This window comes from Coregonus lavaretus (genome assembly GCF_964263955.1).
Source record: "Coregonus lavaretus genome assembly, chromosome: 22".
In the NCBI taxonomy this organism is placed as follows: Eukaryota; Metazoa; Chordata; class Actinopteri; order Salmoniformes; family Salmonidae; genus Coregonus; species Coregonus lavaretus.
This window is the reverse complement of record NC_140009.1, coordinates 34,036,107-34,059,036: the sequence shown is the minus strand read 5'-3', so window position 1 is coordinate 34,059,036 and position 22,930 is coordinate 34,036,107. Positions and strand designations below refer to the sequence as shown.

General features: G+C 41.4%; 2 protein-coding genes across 2 annotated transcripts; both read right to left on the bottom strand.

The window, feature by feature from the left end:
• Positions 1 to 539: 539 nt before the first annotated feature.
• On the bottom strand, positions 540 to 11,307 carry LOC311149938 (protein lifeguard 2-like; the record flags this gene model as incomplete). Its single annotated transcript, XM_084187162.1, has 12 exons — positions 540 to 3,418; positions 3,523 to 3,576; positions 4,233 to 4,328; positions 4,475 to 4,562; positions 5,019 to 5,056; positions 5,237 to 5,276; positions 5,412 to 5,462; positions 5,552 to 5,605; positions 7,458 to 7,522; positions 7,725 to 7,834; positions 7,941 to 8,061; positions 11,293 to 11,307. The coding sequence occupies 12 exons, from the start codon at positions 11,305 to 11,307 to the stop codon at positions 3,266 to 3,268; spliced, it is 885 nt and encodes a 294-aa protein (XP_084043288.1). The 3' UTR covers positions 540 to 3,265.
• A 2,386-nt stretch (positions 11,308 to 13,693) lies between these two features.
• Positions 13,694 to 17,508, bottom strand: LOC311149590 (molybdate-anion transporter-like). Its single transcript, XM_084186764.1, has 3 exons — positions 17,346 to 17,508; positions 15,944 to 16,344; positions 13,694 to 15,804 (listed from the first exon to the last, which is right to left on the bottom strand). Exons 2-3 carry the CDS (start codon positions 16,253 to 16,255, stop codon positions 14,665 to 14,667), a joined length of 1,452 nt encoding a protein of 483 aa, XP_084042890.1. The 5' UTR covers positions 16,256 to 16,344; positions 17,346 to 17,508; the 3' UTR covers positions 13,694 to 14,664.
• Positions 17,509 to 22,930: the final 5,422 nt, after the last annotated feature.

The following is a 22,930-nucleotide window of genomic DNA, read 5'->3' as shown; positions in this document are numbered from 1 at the left end:
TATCTTCTTAACATGTGATTTTAAACCTAACCCTACCCTTAACCACACTGCCAACCGTATGCCTAACACTAACCTTAAATGAGGACTAAAAAGCAAAAAAAAAATCATCAATTTTTACGATATAGCCACGTTTGACTTTGTGGATGTGGTAACTAGTGGAAACCCCACAACATGGCCGACCTTGACGTTCTACCATGAAACGTTTTCATTGGATGAGCAAATCGAATGGGATAAAATAATTATGAAACGTGATTGGCTGTTTGGAGTGCTTTTTTATGGCGCGTCTTTGATGATGTTCATGCTAGTTCAACGCGTCTCAAGAGAGTAACAGCCGGAACCAGAGTGTTTACTCCGCCCACAATCTGTCCACCAAAATAAGACCACGAAGTGAGGAATTTTTGTATGGAGGTTAATGAGTGTCGAATTCTGAAACATTTCCATTGTTAGAGCGGTCCCTCGACTATCTTGTCAATATAATAGAAATCTTTGCTCGTATCTATTCTAGTTTAGTGTCTGAGATACAAAAAAAACGAGAAGATCGGTGAGTACATTTATTTATTTTATTTACAGCAAGAATTGTAAATGGAAATTAATTTCCTAACACACTATGGAATAACACTCAATGTACTTAACCAACATAAGCATTTTTTACACCAGCAAATTAATTACAATTTGTTCAGATAAGACTATTCCAAGGCCACATATTTCATACACAAATTAACCATTCAGTGTTTTATTAAGAAAATATATGTTTGCTTTTTTTCAGGCCAAATACCCAATGTAGTATTTTTGTTGTTGTTGCCATGTACACATCAGGCAAGTTTGCAAGCATGTTTAACGTTAACTCTTTCTTGTCACAATAATCAAAACTTTTGCTTTTACAAAAAAATAACAACTCTTTCAGTGTCTATAAAAACATTATACCATCAATTTACAGTGCCCTCCGTAATTATTGGGACAGCGATTTCTTTTATTTGTTGCTCTGTACTTGCTCTGAGGTTAAAGTGCAGACTGTCAGCTATAATTTGAGTGTATTTTTTATCCATATCGGGTGAACCGTTTAGAAATTACAGCACTTTTTGTACATAGTCCCCCCATTTTCCCATTTTAGGGGTCCAAAAGTATTGGGACAAATTCACTTATGTGTATTTAAGTAGAAAAAAAAGTGTAGTATTTGGTCCCATATTCCTAGCACGCAACGATTACATGAAGCTTGTGACTACAAACTTGTTGGATGCATTTGCTGTTTGTTTTGGTTGTGTTTCAGATTATTTTGTGCCCAATAGAAGTTAATGGTAAATAATGTATTGTGTAACTTTCTCACTCATCATTATTCACAATTCATTCAGGACTATCCGTAATCATAGTAGCATCCACATTAATGTAGAAGTGTTTAGAAACATTATTTTCTTATTTACAATAAAAGTGATTCTAAAATGACACAATACATTATTTACCATTCATTTCTATTGGGCACAAAATAATCTGAAAGACAACCAAAACAAACAGCAAATGCATCCAACAAGTTTGTAGAGTCACAAGCTTGATTTAATCATTGCATGCTAGGAATGTGGGACCAAATACTAAACTGTTGACTACTTTAGTATACATAAGTAAATTTGTCCCAATACCTTTGTATAATTTCAAATCGAAAGCGCTGGAGTACAGAGCCAAAACAACAACAATGTGTCACTCTCCCAATAATTACATAGGGCGCTGAATAACTACTGGACCAAATACATTAATTTTCCACATCCTCCCATTGTAAAAGTTTTCCAGATTGGCCCCCAAAACATGCTTAGCAAAGCATGTGTATCAAGTCATTGGTTTAACCCAGTCCCAGAGCCATATATTTAGATTCTAAATAAATCCCACTGGGCACACTGGTTGAATCAACGTTGTTTCCACTTCATTTCAACAAAATTATGTTGAACCAACATGGAATAGAAATTGAATTGACATCTGTGCCCAGTGGGATGACTCTGGTTTAGCTATCTGTAAATAAATGAAAACTTAAGAGTTAAATAGCAGCCAACCTTGCTGGAAAATTGTAACACGGAGGGGTGTGTTAACACAACACAATAATACAGAACAGAATGTTACAAAGAAAGACAAGGTTAGTGAGTAAACCCCTACTGACATCATTGGACTATGGCTCATCATATTGACAGGATTGCATTATATCTCCAGTTTTAGTGCAACTTGATTAACTTGCTTTTATAGTGAAAAGCAGCCAAGGAAAGCCAAGCAATTAGTCTACATTCAAATTAAATCAGAATTGGATTGAATTGCCTTCATGCTCCGGATCTTATGTTAGTTTGAGATTTCAACCAGTAGGCTAAGAGTTGACAGACTGGAAGACAGGCATTAGAGAAACAACAAACGACAGGTGCCATTGATTTATATGTGTCTTAATATGTGTTTTCATTTGTTTTGTTTGTCATTGATATGTGTCTTGTCCTTTTTAATTTATTGATGATGCTGAGTGATAAAAACAATTTCAATAAAGTCATACTTTACTCTCTCTCTCTACTCTAAAGCTGAGGGTCATCACAATGTGTTATACACTGATGTAACTGGATGTAGCCTAGTGCACTACTGATGAACTAAGAACAAAGATGAAAACTACATGATGTCTACGTTGCTACACTGAAAGATATTCAGATATTCATGCATTTAGGGCAGATACTTTGAGTTCCTCTTCATAAGAGGTGATAATCTCCTGTAGAGCAGTGTCATAAATGACTGTTGTTGTTAAAAGACAGGAGAACGCAAGACATCACATCTGCATAAGACAGAAACACCTACAGTTAAAGCTTTTAGACTGAGACTCAGTATTTAGCATGTGTTTTTCACACCTATCTACCGTTAGCAATAGAATTCTATAGATCGCCGACCCTATGGGTGAAAAGTACTGTACATTCTGGAGATTGACAGCTAAGCAGACAATACAGTAGTATAGGTCCATATCATGCTAGAGGGGGAAGGAGGATCACACTAAGCTGAGACTGTGGGAAGAGGTGGTGGATCAAGAATCAAGGATCTATAGGTTGTGTACAGTACATCATGATGGTGAGATCAGAGCCTTTATTCACACAGTGTCTCCGAGTAGTGCTGACCTAGGATCATATCCCCCCTGTATGTATAATACTATTCACCATGATCTAAATGGCAAAGCTGATCCTAGATCAGCACTACTACTCTGAGACTATGAATACGGGACCTGTTTAGATGGAAAAGCTGTGATGCTGGCCTGGAGGTGGATTCAGTTTGTCCTCTCTGTTCCAAACAGTGAGAGGAAGAAGGAGAAGATGTAGATGATATCTAGGTAGATGTTGAGAGTGGCAAAGACGTATTCCTCTGGACTTATTGTGTAGCGCTTGTTCCCCATCAGTAGCTGGGTGTCAAACGCCAAAAACTGAAACAGAGAAGAAAAGAGTTGAAGTATTATAGTAGTTGTACATCTCTCTTTGTCGTTGATGGACTGTTAAGTAAAACAGACTATATAGGTTTTACACTTACCATGGTAAACAGTAACGCTCCCAAGGCACCATAGACACCATGCACCCAGGGCACCTGAGCACAAAAAAGCTGCTATTATATCTCTAGAAAATGATATCATATCCAACACATTCAATTAGATCTGACCCAGCTGTAGGCTTGATCTTTTTTCCACTAATTGGTCTTCAGACAAATCAGATCAGCTCTGAAAAAGGTCTGATGTGAAAAGATCTGATCTGTTTGGTCAAAAGAATAATGAGGCCGCGACCGGGAGACCCATGGGGCGGCGCACAATTGGCCCAGCGTCGTCCAGGGTATGGGAGGGAATGGCCGGCAGGGATGTAGCTCAGTTGGTAGAGCATGGCGTTTGCAACGCCAGGGTTGTGGGTTCGAATCCCACGGGGGGCCAGTATGAAGAAATTAAAAAAGAATAATGTATGCACTCACTAACTGTAAGTCGCTCTGGATAAGAGCGTCTGCTAAATGACTAAAATGTAAATGTAAAAAAGAACAAAATTGGCTGCCTGTCTAAACATAGCCTTAGAGAGCTCTGTCTAATTCCTCGTGTTAGTCTCCACCTGCATTTACTTATTCACCTCATTAATTATATCGTTTCTGATTAGGGTAGTTTTACTTCCTACTATGTATAGCACTTTGATTTGCAGGCTTTCATGTATGACAATGTGCTCTACAAATAAAAGTGTATTATTATTATTATTATTATTACTTACATATCCGTAGGGCAAGGCGATGGCCAGGACCAGTCCAGACACCATCATGACCATGCAGAAGGTAAACAATACACCTTGGCATGATGTCACATCAAACTGAATAGGACAAACGGGAAGATAGGACAGAAAAAAGGAGGTAACTTGGCCATGAGAAAAGGGAACAACCTATAACAAATGGTGAATTACAGAAGCACAGAGATCCTATTAAATTATAGAATGTCCTTTTTCGCAGGCAGACTGACCTTAGTTTGGAAGCTGACGAGAGTGACGGTAAGACAGACCATAGCAGTAATACCCAAACACATCACCACTGACTTGGTGTTGTAATAACTATTAAAGGGGGGAAGAAATGGTAAAGAAATTATTTGCCAAGTATTTATTTACTAAGAAATGACATACTCAAATTGTTTTTTTTATACAGGAATAACATATTAATGACTTATGTTGGTGAATACACAGTAACTAAGCAAGCCTAAAATGTACAACAGTGTTAGTAAGCCCATGTATACCTTTAGCATATCTGATCGACACTGACACAGGTTAATGCAGGGCTGCCCAAGCCTCTTCCTGGAGATTTACCATCCCATACACGAATTTAGCACACCTGATTCTACGTATTAGCTGTTCACCAAGAACTTAGCTGAATTTTAATGTAACACATTAGCAGTTTACCTGGCTGCAAAAACCATCATGCTAGCCATACTGAAAGTCTGAAGAAGCAGGCATGCAAAACATAGTGGACAACAGAGACAAACAAACTGTAGACACAGCTATGGGAGACAGTACCTGGATAGCATCCCTGTCATATAGGAGAGAGAGAGGGTCTGCAACAGGAGAGATTACAAAGTAAAGAAACATTAGAAAGAGGGGTTACACTCAAAGGAGAAGTCTGTGATTCTGAATTATGTGTAGTATTTTAAAGTCTAGCCCCCTCCATTGTCTTTAGACAATGTCTATACATTTTCTAAAGATATGGATTGTTTCAAACACTATATGATACTTACAAAGATGGCGAGCAGGATCAGATTCCATGGAAACTGTCTCCTATAGGAAATAGTAATCAAACATAATAAGTACTGTACTTAAGTACTGTTGTTAGATTCTGCTAAAATTATACATTCTCTATTATCATATTAACTGAAGTTGTGTTAACCACACACATTAACATTGTAAACTCACCTTGGTCCAGGACAGCAGACGAGTGTAATATATGTGACAAAGAACACAGCACTGTGTAAATAAATAACACATATATTTTAGTACTTTCAGAATTAAATCAACATAGTAATGATCTATGCAAGATCAAAGCTGTGACTTACTAAGAAGCCCAGTACCATCCAGGGTTGGACTGAATGTAGTTCTTCACTGGTTCACTGATGAAGGAACCAAAAAGGATTGTAAATATGCAATGTTTGCCCATTTTCCTCAAAGTACTTGTTACAGTGACTTCGGAAAGTATTCAGACCCCTTGACTTTTCCCACATTTAGTTACGTTACAGCCTTATTCTAAAATGAAATAAAAACAATCTACACAATACCCCATAATGACAAAGCGAAAACAGGTTTTTAGACATTTTTGCAAATTTATGAAAAATAAAAAACAGAAATACCTTATTTACATAAGTATTCAGACCCTTTGCTCTGAGACTTGAAATTGAGCTCAAGTGCGTCCTGTTTCCATTGATCATCCTTGAGATGTTTCTACAACTTGATTGGAGTCCATCTGTGGTTAATTCAATTGATTTGACATGATTTGGTAAGGCACACACCTGTCTATATAAGGTCCCACAGTTGACAGTGCATGTCAGAGCGAAAACCAAGCCATGTGGTCGAAGGAATTGTCCGTAGAGCTCCGAGACAGGATTGTGTTGAGGCACAGATCTGGGGAAGGGTACCAAAACATTTCTGCAGCATTGAAGGTCCCCAAGAACACAGTGGCCTCCATTATTCTTAAATGGAAGAAGTTTGGAACCACCAAGACTCTTCCTAGAGCTGGCCACACAGCCAAACTGAGGTGGGTGGCCGGCTGGGGAGAAGGGCCTTGGTCAGGGAGGTGACCAACAACCCGATGGTCACTCTGACAGAGCTCTAGAGTTCCTCTGTGGAGATGGGAGAACCTTCCAGAAGGACAATCATCTCTGCAGCATTCCACCAATCAAGCCTTTATGGTAGAGTGGCCAGACGGAAGCCACTCCTCAGTAAAAGGCACATGACAGCCCGCTTGGAGTTTGCCAAAAGGCACCTAAAGATTCTCAGACCATGAGAAACAAGATTCACTGGTCTGATGAATCTATGATTGAACTCTTTGGCCTGAATGCCAAGCGTCATGTCTGGAGGAAACCTGGCACCATTCCTACTGTGAAGCAGGGTGGTGGCAGCATCATGCTTTGGGGATGTTTTTCAGCAGCAGGGACTGGGAGACTAGTCAGGATCGAGGCAAAGATGAACGGAGCAAAGTACAGAGAGATCCTTGATGAAACCCTGCTCAGGACCTCAGACTGGGGCGAAGGTTCACGTTCCAACAGGACAACGACCCTAAGCACACAGCCAAGACAACGCAGGAGTGGCTTCGGGACAAGTCTCTGAATGTCCTTGAGTGGCCCAGCCAGAGCCCGGACTTGAACCCGATCGAACATCTCTGGAGAGACCTGAAAATAGCTGTGCATCAATGCTTCCCATCCAACCTGACAGAGCTTGAGAGGATCTGCAGAGAAGAATGGGAGAATCTCCCCAAATACAGGTGTGCCAAGCTGGTAGCGTCATACCCAAGAAGACTCGAGGCTGTAATCGCTGCCAAAGGTGCTTCAGCAAAGTACTGAGTAAAGGGTCTAAATACTTATGTAAATGTCATATTTCCTTTTTTCTTTAAATATAAATTAGCAACATTTTCAAAAAAACTGTTTTTGCTTTGTCACAATGGGGTACTGATTAAAAACAATTTAATCAATTTTAGAATAATGCTGTAATGTAACAAAATGTGGAAAAAAGTCAAGTGGTCTGAATACTTTCTGAAGGCACTTTCCTGCCTGTTATGGTAAATGTTCTAGCTCTGCTGCTTCCTATTTAGTACCTGTGACAGGTTCATGGCTGGTGCACAGTGATTTAACATTACTGTATCAAAGTGTAGGACTTCCTGTGATTTTCATGACCATCTATTGCCTGACCAGATAAAACTATTGAAGGATGGAGAGTAGCATCCATATTTGGAGGTATTAGAAAACTTACCAGAATGTGAAGAGAGCCACAATGGAAAGAGTGACAAGAAGTTGAATCATCAAGATGGCGTAAACCTAAACGGTGGTAACGAAAAAAAAGACAACTGAAAGGAGGTAATGAAAAATACAGTTTAAGAATAGCATACAGTATCTGTATGGCCTTAACATACGGTAGTAATAATGTAGTAATAGGCTTGTATAGGTAGTGCTATGTAATAGGGTAATAATATAGTAATAGGGTTGTAATAAGGTAGTAATAGCTATAGTCATAGCCTACCTTGCGGATAAAGATCCGTCTGATGTTTTTATCACTCCAGCTGAATTCTGTGAGCATCTCCCCATCACCAGGATAGGCCCCGCTGTAACAGGGGCTGCCACTGACGCCTGCTGACAAGTTCAACACAAACACACACACACACAGTAAATGGTCAGTTATTTTTCACACTTATGTTTATAAAGAGAGCGGAGTGAAGTTTCTGCCACACTGACATACCTTTCTCACTTGCGCCAGTGGCCTCCTCATAAGTGGGAGGGGCCGGTGGCCCTCCTGCTTCTCCACTTGAAGTGCCATACTGCTTCTCTCCTGCTTCAGCAGCCTTGTTTGCGACTGAAAGCTGTGGGTACATAACATAAGATCACCAATCAGGACTAAATAGCTGTCTGGAAATAAAATACATTTTAATAACCAACAGAGGATGATTAGAAAGGTTCAGAACGTTTGTAAAACATCACAGTACAGTTGAAAAATATATGGCAAATAGAAATCCAATATGGATGGTGTTTAAAATGTAAATGTAAATGTTTAGAAATAGAGCTTTTGTGAAAGAGCAGAGTTAGAAAGATATGGCATATAGAAGCAAACCGGATGGACATCATGAAAATGATCGGAGAGATTGAGGGTAGAGGAAGTTCTGGAGTAAAAACAAACAAAATAGAATTATTGTAAAATTGACTGTGTCCATAAAATGTATATAGTATGTATAAGCTGGAAGTAGAGGCCTAAGCATTGTTGTTCACTAGTTTACTCCAATTAGGGAAGGGGTGGTGGGGTTGGAAAGTAATGAAAGGAATAAAGGGAAATATATTTTTTGAAAGGATATGTATATATATATATATATACAGTGGGGAAAAAAAGTATTTAGTCAGCCACCAATTGTGCAAGTTCTCCCACTTAAAAAGATGAGAGAGGCCTGTAATTTTCATCATAGGTACACGTCAACTATGACAGACAAAATTAGGGGAAAAAATCCAGAAAATCACATTGTAGGATTTTTTATGATTTTATTTGCAAATTATGGTGGAAAATAAGTATTTGGTCAATAACAAAAGTTTCTCAATACTTTGTTATATGCCCTTTGTTGGCAATGACACAGGTCAAACGTTTTCTGTAAGTCTTCACAAGGTTTTCACACACTGTTGCTGGTATTTTGGCCCATTCCTTTATGCAGATCTCCTCTAGAGCAGTGATGTTTTGGGGCTGTCGCTGGGCAACACGGACTTTCAACTCCCTCCAAAGATTTTCTATGGGATTGAGATCTGGAGACTCCAGGACCTTGAAATGCTTCTTACGAAGCCACTCCTTCGTTGCCCGGGCAGTGTGTTTGGGATCATTGTCATGTTGAAAGACCCAGCCACGTTTCATCTTCAATGCCCTTGCTGATGGAAGGAGGTTTTCACTCAAAATCTCATGATACATGGCCCCATTCATTCTTTCCTTTACACGGATCAGTCGTCCTGGTCCCTTTGCAGAAAAACAGCCCCAAAGCATGATGTTTCCACCCCCATACTTCACAGTAGGTATGGTGTTCTTTGGATGCAACTCAGCATTCTTTGTCCTCCAAACACGACGAGTTGAGTTTTTACCAAAAAGTTCTATTTTGGTTTCATCTGACATTCTCCCAATCCTCTTCTGGATCATCCAAATGCACTCTAGCAAACTTCAGACGGGCCTGGACATGTACTGGCTTAAGCAGTGGGACACGTCTGGCACTGCAGGATTTGAGTCCCTGGCGGCGTAGTGTGTTACTGATGGTAGGCTTTGTTACTTTGGTCCCAGCTCTCTGCAGGTCATTCACTAGGTCCCCCCGTGTGGTTCTGGGATTTTTGCTCACCGTTCTTGTGATCATTTTGACCCCACGGGGTGAGATCTTGCGTGGAGCTCCAGATCGAGGGAGATTATCAGTGGTCTTGTATGTCTTCCATTTCCTAATAATTGCTCCCACAGTTGATTTCTTCAAACCAAGCTGCTTACCTATTGCAGATTCAGTCTTCCCAGCCTGGTGCAGGTCTACAATTTTGTTTCTGGTGTCCTTTGACAGCTCTTTGGTCTTGGCCATAGTGGAGTTTGGAGTGTGACTGTTTGAGGTTGTGGACAGGTGTCTTTTATACTGATAACAAGTTCAAACAGGTGCCATTAATACAGGTAACAAGTGGAGGACAGAGGAGCCTCTTAAAGAAGAAGTTACAGGTCTGTGAGAGCCAGAAATCTTGCTTGTTTGTAGGTGACCAAATACTTATTTTCCACCATAATTTGCAAATAAATTCATAAAAAATCCTACAATATGATTTTCTGCATTTTTTTTCTCAATTTGTCTGTTATAGTTGACGTGTACCTATGATGAAAATTACAGGCCTCTCTCATCTTTTTAAGTGGGAGAACTTGCACAATTGGTGGCTGACTAAATACTTTTTTCCCCCACTGTATATATATGTATATGTAAATGTAAATGTACTTGTTATATATATATATATATATATATATATATATATATATATATATATATATATATATATATATATATATATATATATATGCGAGAGAAAAAACCATATGGGGGATTGGAAGTGATGCAGACAATTACATTGATGGAAGTTACAATCTATCTGCAATATTAAAGCTGATCTACCCCCTAAATAAAATAATAATAATAATAAATAAAATAATTTTTTAAAGAGGATGATAATGAGCCACTCTCTAATCAACTGAGAAACTTGAGCCGAAATTAGGCCCAACTTATAAATCCAAATTCCTTTTTTAACAACAATAACAACAATTCACATTCTAAAAGCAAATACGATGAATTCAGATTCACAATTTGGGACTAATTTGAAATCTGATCTGATTCTCTGATTGCTGACTGTAAGATGTGGACTGAGATCAGTCCTTAGACGAGCCCTCTGCTGTAGCTTAGCTCCACACTCTGGGTGTAGACGTTCCAGGATCAGTGAATGAGTCATCATTACACAACACTGTCCAGATGGCTAATGAATGTACCAATGCATATGAATATCCATCTCCTCTCTCTCTCCATATTTCCTGCATAAAAATTGAATTAGTAGTCTATTGTGATTTCATTTACAGTCATTAGTACAGGTAGGCTAATTCTATTTCTATAACTTCATCAGCTTTGAGTCAATACATAACAGCAACATTTAAGGTTTTATACAATGGGGGGAGTGGTACGTCCGTGTCTCTGGACTGAAGGATAGTGACACAGGCTAAACATGACCCTCTCTCTATCTCCATACAATCTAGTTTATAGCTGTCATTTAATTCGCTCTGACATTCCCTGATGACAATACTATTCTCTGCTGCTGAAGACGTTGCATCATTACTGAGCAACACAATGAGATTAGCTTCTCAATAGAGGCAGATGAGAGGATGGAGCGACAGATACAGCCTACGTACATGCTGCCACAATGATTACATAACATTGTGGACCACACGCACTGAAATAAAATATAAGCCAATAATCTTCCCTTTTTACTGTGGATTTACTGCAGAATGAGCATGGAATGAATGAGGATAGAATGAGATCTATAGAATGTGTCTGTAAGGCCCTTACCTTGCCCTGGGTCATAATGGCTGTGTCTGGTGTCTGCAGCAGACACTGATGCTTTATTTATCTCTCTGCTCCAGTCAAAGAAGCTCCGCTTTCCTCCTTCCTTGATATTCTATCCTCTTGTATGTAGTATCCTTGATGCCCAGCAGTTCTTGTACAGTCAAATAAAAGAACTGACACTAGGTAAGATAGAGCCTGGGAAATAGCGTCTCTCTCTGCTGCTGCTTCTTGTAGATTAAACCCCTTCTGATGCTGCAGCAGTGGCTTAATCCAACAGCCCACGCAGTTAGGATTCTCACAGACCCCCCCACCACAAAAAAGGAACATTCTAGCAACATCCAGGTGAAGCAGCAGTGCTGTGGGAAGCTTGGACTCTACCAAACCGCTTGGCAAAAAGGGGTGGACAGATGTTGTATCAGTACGTTGCTCAAGTGAGGATAGGGCCAGAGAGAACTGGAATATTTGGTCTGCAGTAAAAAAGGAGAGAGGGTGACGTAGAAGGGAATACATGATCTGAAAGTTACATGTTTGCCCTCTACATCCCTGTCAGTAGCACTTATGCAAAAAATATAAACTTTTTTTTCTCCTCTCGTTTTGACATCACATACATATTTTCTCCATTAACTAAAGAGCAAGAAAAAGCATCACTGGTATAAAATGTTCTATTTTTAGGTAATTCACTGATGCAGCATTCTACATTAATTCACGAAAGGCTACAAACATTCATGAAAATACTAGAAGCTCCTACTAAAAAAAACATTAATGTAAGACTGTAGAATAGGCCTGCATTTTATCTACATACACCGGACAGTTTATTAGGTACACCCATCTAGTACCGGGTCAGACCCCCCTTTGCCTCCAGAACAGCCTGAATTCTTCGGGGCATTCTACAAGGTGTCGGAAACCTCCACAGGGATGTTGGTCCATGCTGACGCGATGGCATCACGCAGTTGCTGCAGATTGGACGGCGGTACATTAATACTGCAAACAGCCCGTTACAGCTCATCCCAAATATGCTCTATTGGGTTGAGGTCTGGGGACTGCACTGGCCACTCAAGTAAACTGAACTCACAGTCATGTTCCAGGCAATGTCTTTCCACTCCTCAATTGCCCAGTGTTGGTGATCACGTGCCCGCTGGAGCCGCTTCTTCTTGTCTTTAGCTGATAGGAGTGGAACCCGTTGTGGTAGTCTGCTGCAATAGCCCATCCGTGACAAGGATCGACGAGTTGTGCGTTTCGTGATGCCGTTCTGCACAACCGTGGCCTCAGGAAGATGTTTTGGGTTGGGGGTGCTGTCAACGTTATTATAAATGTTTTAATTTCGATTTATCAGGAGGTACTGCAGCACCCTCAGCACCCCTACTTCCTGCACACCACTGTGCCATTATTTGATTGTTTGTGGCCCTCCTGTTAGCTTGCACGATTCTTGCCATTCTCCTTCGACCTCTCTCATCAGCAAGCTGTTTTCGCCCACAGGACTGCCGCTGACTGGATGTTTTTTGTTTGTCGCACCATTCTAAGTAAACCCTACACTGTTGTGCGTGAAAAGCCCTGCAGGGCGGCAGTTTCTGAGATACTGGATCCGGCGCGCCTGGCACTGATGATCAGACTGTCTGCCTGCTTTATATAAAAGACAACCATAGCGCTCTCCCAGAAGCTTGGCTGGTGCGTAAAACCCACGAATTCAGACAAACAAATGGGTGTAATGGGTTCGCACTCAAAAAGTTGTCACATAATGCTTACTTCATTATTTTCACTGCATTAGGGATAGCGTACAGACGTTTGTAGGTACAATTTCAAAACAGCATTGTAAAGAACAATAGATGAGCAGCGGGTGCTTCTAATCAGGGTTGTGGCTTTTCTGGTCTACCTGTATACAAATTAGTCACAAAGAAATTCAGATTTTGCATATCGTTTATGAACAGCTTTGCCTGATGTCCTTGAATTGACATGATGTATTTAGGTGAGCGGACACCTGGGACGATTGATTTGTGAGTTGCCCTTCGTGCCTGATCCCATACCCTATAATTCTGTATTTCTTTGTGACTAACTTCTATACAGGTAGACCAGAAAAGCCACATCCCTGATTGGCAGATTGAAATTAAATTGTAGAAGGCTGTAAAGCCGAAACGTCTGTGTACACTATCCCTGATGCAGTGAACATAATTAAAAACATTGAATAATGAAGTAAGCTTTATGCGACAACTTTTCGAGTGCGAACCCATTACACCCCTTTGTTTGCCGGCTTTATATAACAAGCAACGGCCACGTGACTCACTGTCTGTAGGAGCGATCCATTTTTGTGAACGGGGTGTTGTACCTAATAAACTGGACGGTGAGTGCATGTGTAGTATCACAACCTAAATCTTATCACTGCAATTCAAAGGATCACAAAATGACAGACTGTATTAAAATCGTATTTATTCCATATTTACAATATGCCCTATTTTACTGAAGGTTCTAGAGGAGAACGTAAAGAGAAAAGGACCAAGGCAAATATCCATGCCTCTCCAAGACACATTCAGTATGCATTCACAGTCTAAAACACCCTCAACATTGGTGTTTAATTACTACAATGTACCTAGCAAGCCCCATAAAAGTCAAAATAGCAACTGTTTGTATACCAAAACAGGCATTGATAATGGAATGACCCCGATATTGGTCCACGCAACAAGCCATTCCTAATATTTTTTCCCCTTTTGGACACTACTGACAAATGGCAAGAACTCCAAAGTGTAGCTGTACATGCCCATTGATTGATTTCACAGTTGCTTTAGTCATAAACAGTAAGAGTGAATTTATATATTGTACTTGTTATATGATATGAGAGTGGGTGATATTTCTGTCGAAGCAAGCAGCTGTGCTAGTGATGTAAGCCCTGTTCTGCCATGGCTGAGTGTTACACCCTGAACAACGCAGTTGATAAAACACTAACATGTACAGGGTAGAATATGAAGAACATCCTGGAGCTACACTGGCACCACCTACTGGCACAACATTAATACACCAGCATGTGCGTCAGTGCGAGTATGCTTCAAAAGAAGGCTAAGTGATGACGCAGACTGCAGCATAATAACTCAAAATCAACTATTTTCCTTCATATACCCAACAACATAGCTAAACAATTTCTAGTGCCAGTTAACAAAATTAAAACAAATAAATATCAGAATCTTGTAACCAAAAATGTATACCTTACTGACACCAGATTATTTTAAATAATTGTCTAATATTGGTAACTCCTAGGTTGATTAAATGTCAGGTTTCAGTCCCTCAAAAGTTTATTTAACTTTCCCAAATGAGTCTTCATCTGTCAACAAAGCAGTAACTGTATTCCTAGTCATTGTCCAATGTTGGGACAATAACGTTTTCTGAATGTCATATCTCTCCCTCTCCCTTGGGCCCCTCTAGTCTGAGATCCACATCATTCCTTCCCAGTGTAAAGAGACTGACCACAGCCAAGAGTGCAGCTAGCATCATAACAGCACAGCCCCCAAACATGTTTCTAGTTCCACTACCACCCTCGCCCCCTCCAGTCCCAGACACCTCTCCATGGAGAGCCAGGAGCCCCAGGCAGGCCAGAAGGTGCAGAGGCAGCCTGAACCAGGCCAGCACCCCAGCCCTCTTCTCCTCTGGGATCACCCTCCCCTGGAGGAAGCTGACAGCGGGGAAGTAGAGGCCACTAGCCAGCTCCAGCAGCAGGAAGGCCAGCAGGGACTCGCGCGGTCTAGGCTGGCCCGGGGCAGTGGAGAAGATTAGCATGAAGAAGGAGAAAAAAGCGAGCAGCATGGAGAAGCAGAGGAGGTGACCAGGCTGGAGGCGGTAACGGGTAGAGGTGGCCATACGGTAGAGCAGGGACCCCGCCATACTGGCTGCCATCAGGCAGGAGAAGACGATGCCCAGCGGAGGGCCGTGGGGGTCCAGGACGGGGGTCCACAGGAAGACAAATATATAAAGTACACTCTCAAACAGAGCCTGGACACCTCCTAGTAGCATCACACGTCTGTCTGATAACAGACAGCGGAGACCTTCCTGACAGCTGCGCCAGAACCGGGCCCGTGCAGATGCCCGGGCCAGAGGCACTGAAGCAGAAGGACCCAGCAAGGATGTCTTGTTGTCCCCCTCCAGGCCTCCCTCCTCCTCCTCCAGGCCCCAGTCAGTCAGCACCACCCAGCCACAGGCCCCCAGGCAGGGCACGGCCAAGAGGAAGGGAGCCACAGGCCCCAGGTGGAGCCACTCAGCCAGCATGTTAGCCACCAGCCCGGCCCCCACTGCCAGCCCGTGATTCCAGCTAGCAGCCTTGGTGAAGGTGCTGGGGATCCATTCTTTAGGGAAGTCGTGGGCGTTCACATGTCGATGAACGTACCAGGCCTCGAAGGCTGTGGAGAGCAGAGAGGTGGACAGGCCCCCTAGCATGCGACCCACGATAAGGACAAAGTAGTCCCGGGATAGCTTGGTGAGGCAACAGGCTGAGTAGGCCACGCAGAAGAGCAGGCAGGTCTGTCTGCGCCCCAGGACCTGAATGAATGCATTTGACAAATTAAATAAAAAACATAGTTGCCTCAGCCATACATACAACAATACATAAAACAATTATTGAGATTTTAAAAAACTAAGTCTAACAACGTATTTACTTTGTGGTCTTCGTTATTGTTACCTGAGGGAGCCAGCCGGCCACGGGGGCAAACAGCACACAGGAGGCCAGGCCAACGACATACAGGATGGCTATCTGGGACTCCAGGAAGCTGTAGTGACGGTACAGCTTGTAGAGGTATGGCCCCTGCAGCCAGTCAGCCCACAGGGCTAGGAGGTAGCCTCTTAGGAACAGGGTCTGGAAGCGACGGAAGGCAGGGTTGGTGCCCACGGCAGAGGGGGTGGGTTGAGGTGGGGTGAGGCGACGTGCTGTGAGCTCCAGACCGACACATAGCGCCAATAGGACCACGATGGCCAGGTAGGCTGTCACCAACATGGTGAGTTTGTCCAAGTGAGACTGTTAGAGAAGGGATGGGGGAGGTCGATTTACTCCTGTCTTGTAGTCCTAGGAGGATTAATCAAAGGCTGTGGAGAAAGAGAGGATATAACCTTTACTTAAAGACAGAAATATTGAATATCTGGTAACACAAATAAGGTAGGTCATGTCAACGTGGCATCCACACTTGCCAGAGAAGTTGTTTGCTTAGTGTCATCTCATCCTTCATGGTGACAGAATGTAGCCAAGTCTATAATGTGTTTGATATTTTCAGAGGCTGAAAACTGAACTAACGATCTGTAAAGGGGCAACCTCACTGGCTACCAACGTAAGTTTGCTGACGACCATCAGATATTTCACAAGTTAAGCAGCTAGCCTAGGCAGCTAGCTAGTAGTAGCTCTGATCCAGGGCGTTACATGCAGCTAAAGCCTTCTTTAACGCCCTGCATATTTCCGTTTATCCCTCCATATAGTATTTTTTTGTAGTGATGATGAACTTTTCTATGTATGTGCAAACTATCGTTTCTCTAAAATACGACCTAAACTTTTGAACAATTTGTTTACCGCCAGTCTAGCGGTGGTGTGGTCAATGCGTATACGAGATGCTTGCGCATCCTACGCATGCGCAAGGACAAAAGCTAGATAGTCTACTTTGGCGGCATTCAGATCAAAGTTCCTCAACAACATTTTTACTTTGGTGAGTAACAAAAGTATGTGGAAACCTGTCACTAAACAAAAGCGTGAAAAAATACTATGGAGGCATGAATGGAAAAGGAGTTGAAGGCCACAAAGTCATAATTATGGCGAAACCCCGCCCATTTCTACAATTCCTCCTCTTAAAAATCTGATTTTAAACCTAACCTTAACCAAACTGCTAACCTTATGACTAACCCTTACCTTAAATTAAGCCCAAATAGCACATTCTTGTTTTCATGCATTTTTTACGAAATATCCCATTTTGACTGAGGCGTTGGTAACTAGTGACAACTGCACTGGGCCAGAGCTAGGCAGATAGCATAGCTAGCTAGTTAGCCATCTTGCCATGTGAAGCCACCAAATCGGCTACAAACAAGCTGACGGATTTTCTTACCATCTTGTTTGATACTCGCATCATGCCACTTTACATACTCAAAGTCATGTTAAAATCAATAAGAAAGGAATTAGCTAGCTTCGAAGTTCGATAAATCGTGCTCTACAACAGCCTCCAACTTCCGGGTTTTGCTGCAGTTCTACACATACTACAACTTCACCACTGATCGGCAGCCTTTCTCTATACGGATTGTGCGTTCAGCTTTCTTCTTCTTCGGTATTATGGCGGTCCGCAAACAAATGTTATAGGTGCATACAGCCACCTACTGTATTGGCTGTGTATCAGCCTACTATGCTGTAGTATGAATTCATAACACTTTGTGAAAAAATTGCCATACCAACTAACTCTGCACCCATTATAACGTCACCCCTATTCCACTACTTTGGCCGTATCTGATCCTACTCCAGGCCAGCAGCCTGGGAGGACGGGACACTATCTTTGAAAACATCTTGTAACTATTCTGCAGTAAAACCTTGTACACCCAAGTACTTCTCTGCAGCTGCCACCACAACATCGTATCCTCTGTGATTTGCTATTCCTATCACTCTCTATCACTCTATTGGCCTCGGCCTGCTCACAGGGATCCTCTTAGGATCCTGGACCCATCTTCCTCCACTACTCTCTTCGCTGCCTCAGCATATGACACCTTCTGCACTACTCTGATCCTGGCAACCTCAATCTGCCTTTCTCTCATCGGACACCTCTGATTTCCAGCACCATGGGTACCCCTACAGTTTACACACACAACTTTTCCCACCGATACTACACATTCCTTTGTCTCATGTCCTCCTGCACACTTCTCACATCTAGGAATCTCCCTCCTACACACTGCTGCCACATGACCATAAGCTTGACACCTAAAACACCGTAATGGATTTGGGACAAAAGCGCTCACGGGATAACTGACACATCCTAACTTCACTTTATCTGGTAAAGACTGCATCAAAGTTCAGTAGTACAGACAGTGTCTTCTCTGTTTCACCACACTCTCCACCGGGTCTGCGTTGCACCAAAGGGTGGGTGTCACAGACACTGGGAATCTTCAACTTCAATTGATCCTCCTCAACACTTAACACCACTCCAGTTATCACTATCAGCTCCGGAGTGGAACTGTGGGAATGCCCGGTTGTGCACACCCTATGGGACAAAGCCTCACAGTACATGGGAGACCTACAGTAGGTCACCACTGTCTGTTGAGTGACGAGGCTTAAATAAGAGGGATTAACCAGACAGAATTTAAAATATTATGTTTAGGTATTGTGTCTGTGTTAAGGCTGGTCCTGAAACATTGAAAAAGCTCTAATGAGCCAATGTTCACGGAGTGGATGAATATGTTGATTAAAAACAACATCATATGAACTCATGTTAGCAAAGAGGCTGGTGAAAAATAATATGGGAATGGTTCTTGTGTTTCCTTACTAAGGGCACACAAAATAATACCATGGCCATAAAATAGCATATAATTTATCAGGAAAAAATCTCCCTATGTATTTGTGTTTTGTATTTGTGTTTTTTTGTTTCATATATTGGATGTTGTTTTGTGTTAAAAATAAAAAAATGTAATAAACTGTCTATACAATAAAAAAAGACATCTTCATCTAATGTTTACATGTTGATTTTTTTTCTCTTCATAGGACAGAATGAACACCAAAGAAGAAACGCAAGAGGCGGAATTCAATAGGTACATCATTTCATCTTTCATTTCCCAAACTTTGAACATCCCACGGAGCAACATTAAATCCATTATTAAAAAATTGAAAGAATATGGCACCACAACTAACCTGCCAAGAGAGGGCCGCCCACCAAATCTCACGGACCAGGCAAGGAGGGCATTAATCAGAGAGGCAACAAAGAGACCAAAGATAAAGGAGCTGCAAAGCTCCATAGCGGAGATTGGAGTATCTGTCCATAGGACCACTTTAAGCCGTACACTCCACAGAGCTGGGCTTTACGGAAGAGTGGCCAGAAAAAAGCCATTGCTTAAAGAAAAAAATAAGCAAACACGTTTGGTGTTCGCCAAAAGTCATGTGGGAGACTCCCCAAACATATGGCAGAAGGTATAAAAATAAAAATAAAAAATAAAAATAAAACATATGGAAGAAGGTAATCTGGTCAGATGAGAGTAAAATTGAGCTTTTTGGCCATCAAGGAAAACGGTATGTCTGGCGCAAACCCAACACCTCTCATCACCCCGAGAACACCATCCCCACAGTGAAGCATAGTGGTGGCAGCATCATGCGGTGGGGATGTTTTTAAATCGGCAGGGACTGGGAAACTGGTCAGAATTGAAGGAATGATGAATGGCGGCAAATACAGGGAAATTCTTGAGGGAAACCTGTTTCGGTCTTCCAGAGATTTGAGACTGGGACGGAGGTTCACCTTCCAGCAGGACAATGACCCTAAGCATACTGCTAAAGCAACACTCGAGTGGTTTAAAAGGAAACATGTAAATGTCTTGGAATGGCCTAGTCAAAGTGTGCCAAGCTTATAGAGACATACCCCAAGGGATGTAATTGCTGCAAAAGGTGGCTCTACAAAGTATTGACTTTGGGGGGGGTGAATAGTTATTCACGCTCAAGTCTTTTCTGTTTTTTTGTCTTATTTCTTGTTTGTTTCACCCAAAAAAGTATTTTGCATCTTCAAAGTGGTAGGCATGTTGTGTAAATCAAATGATACAAACCCCCAAAAAAGCCATTTTTAATTCCAGTTTGTAAGGCAACAAAATAGGAAAAATGCCAAGGGGGATGAATACTTTCGCAAGCCCTATCTATCTTATTATATGGATGAAGAAATAGCAATTTACAAAATGTACAAGATGTGCTCAATGAACCATAATCTCAACCAGCAGTGAGTGGATCAGATCTGTAGCAATCAGGTAAGAGCCTTCACCCTGAAAGTATCTTTTTTCAGTTTGTATGACAAACCTTGGGGATGGGGATAGGGGAGAAGGTGCGTTTTGTGGGTTGTGGAGTGAGGAGTGCTGGTGAATGCAGGGATTCCGCTGCTCTGGTACCTCATCTGATCTGACACCATGGTGAGTGTTACTGACACAGTCCCTCTCACCAATACAATACAGAGCCCTCTCCAACATAATTTTCTCCTGTGCATAACCCACTTCTTCATTGCCAACCCCCACCCTTTACAGAGACTCCATAACGCTCCAGTAATCTCTGATCCATAGACTTATCTTATATACACTACTGTTCAACAGTTTGGGGTCACTTAGAAATGTCCTTGTTTTCGAAAGAAAAGCCATTTTTTTGTCCATTTAAAATAACATCAAATTGATCAGAAATACATTATAGACATTGTTAATGTTGTAAATGGCTATTGTAGCTGGAAACGGCTGATTTTTAATGGAATATCTACATAGGCGTACAGAGGCCCATTATCAGCAACCATCAGTCCTGTGTTCCAATGGCACATTGTGTTTGCTAATCCAAGTTTTATCATTTTTAAAAGGCTAATTGATCATTAGAAAACCCTTTTGCAATTATGTTAGCACAGCTGAAAACTGTTGTGCTGATTAAAGAAGCAATAAAACTGGACTTCTTGAGACTAGTTGAGTATCTGGAGCATCAGCAATTGTGGGTTCGATTACAGGCTCAAAATGGCCAGAAACAAATAACTTTCTTCTGAAACTCGTCAGTATATTCTTGTTCTGAGAAATGAAGGCTATTCCATGCGAGAAATTGCCAAGAAACTGAAGATCTCGTACAACTCTGTGTACTACTCCCTTCACAGAACAGCGCAAACTGGCTCTAACCAGAATAGAAAGAGGAGTAGGAGGCCCCGTGCACATCTGAGCAAGAGGACAAATACATTAGATTGTCTAGTTTGAGAAACAGGCGCCTCACAGGTCTTCAACTGGCAGCTTCATTAAATAGTACCCACATAACACCAGTCTCAACGTCAACAGTGAAGAGGCGACTCCGGGATGCTGACCTTCTAGGCAGAGTTGTAAAGAAAAAGCCATATCTCATACTGCCCATCTTAATCTTTTCTTTTTATTGGCCAGTCAGAGATATGGCTTTTCTATGAGACTGGTGTTTTGAGGGTAATATTTAATGAAGCTGCCAGTTGAGGACCTGTGAGGTGTCTGTTTCTCAAACTAGACACTCTAATGTATTTGTCCTCTTGCTCAGTTGTGCACCAGGACCTCCCACTCCTCTTTCTATTCTGGTTAGAGCCAGTTTGCAGTGTTCTGTGAAGGGAGTAGTACACAGCGTTGTACGAGATCTTCAGTTTCTTGGCAATTTCTCGCATGGAGTAGCCTTCATTTCTCAGAACAAGAATAGTTTCAGAAGAAAGTTATTTGTTTCTGGCCATTTTGAGCCTGTAATCGAACCCACAATTGCTGATGCTCCAGATACTCAACTAGTCTCAAGAAGGCCAGTTTTATTGCTTCTTTAATCAGCACAACAGTTTTCAGCTGTGCTAACATAATTGCAAAAGGGTTTTCTAATGATCAATTAGCCTTTTAAATGATAAACTTGGATTAGCAAACACAACGTGCCATTGAAACACAGGACTGATGGTTGCTGATAATGGGCCTCTGTACGCCTATGTAGATATTCCATTAAAGATCAGCCGTTTCCAGCTACAATAGCCATTTACAACATTAACAATGTCTACACTGTATTTCTGATCAATTTGATGTTATTTTAATGGACACAAATTGCTTTTCTTTCGAAAACAAGGACATTTCAAAGTGACCCCAAACTTTTGAACGGTAGTGTACACTCTGATCTTGCCCAGCAGATCCACCAAATATTGTTATTAATACAGAGACATTTGAATAACACAATATATTATTTACAACAACAAAAGAATCCAAAACAAATTTTAAAATTTTAGTCATTTAGCAGACACTCTTATCCAGATCGACTTACAGTTAAGTGAGTGCATACATTTCTTTTCATACTGGCCCCCTGTGGGAAACGAACCCACAACCCTGGCGTTGCAAACGCCATGCTCTACCAACTGAGCTACACTGGGTTTTGTACAAACAGAGTACAAAACCCAACATGCTTGGAGACAAAGTTCTGGTTCCATTAAACCTTACGTGATTCCTGATGTAGACTTAATAATATACAGAATATCGCTTTTCTATATGCAATTAGTCTGTTGAATATATTTGAGACTTAATTGCATATTTAAACCCCAGATGTGTTTATAAGTGAAATGGGAGTCATATGATCTTAAGTGTACATTTTATGTATTATTATTATTATTATTATTATTATTATTATTATAATACACAGGGTTCCTTTCTCTTATACAAACACTAAACTCCCACACATTCAGTCACCAATAATGTTAGGGATCCGTAACTTATCATTGTCCACAAACATCTTTCTCACTGATTCTCTCTCAACTGTGGTTTGGCGACAGTCAGGAGATTAGGAATAAGTTAAACAAGTAAGTGAACTTGCTTTTGTTCTCCTAAAGACTGGAAAACAGCCATACACATCTGATCTGTCCAAAAGGGTAACGGTAAGCCTAAAACAGTGATGAAGATCAATGTATTCATTATTGTCCTTTTTCAAACATGCATCTTGAACGTGTTTTTGTTGTTGATTGAT

Excerpts from the sequence above, each read along its gene's own strand:
- LOC311149590 (XM_084186764.1), bottom strand. The coding sequence starts at position 16,255 with ATGTTGGTGACAGCCTACCTGGCCATCGTGGTCCTATTGGCGCTATGT. Across the intron at positions 15,805-15,943 it reads TGGCCGGCTGGCTCCCTCAG|GTCCTGGGGCGCAGACAGAC; the intron begins GTAACAATAACG and ends GCATTCATTCAG.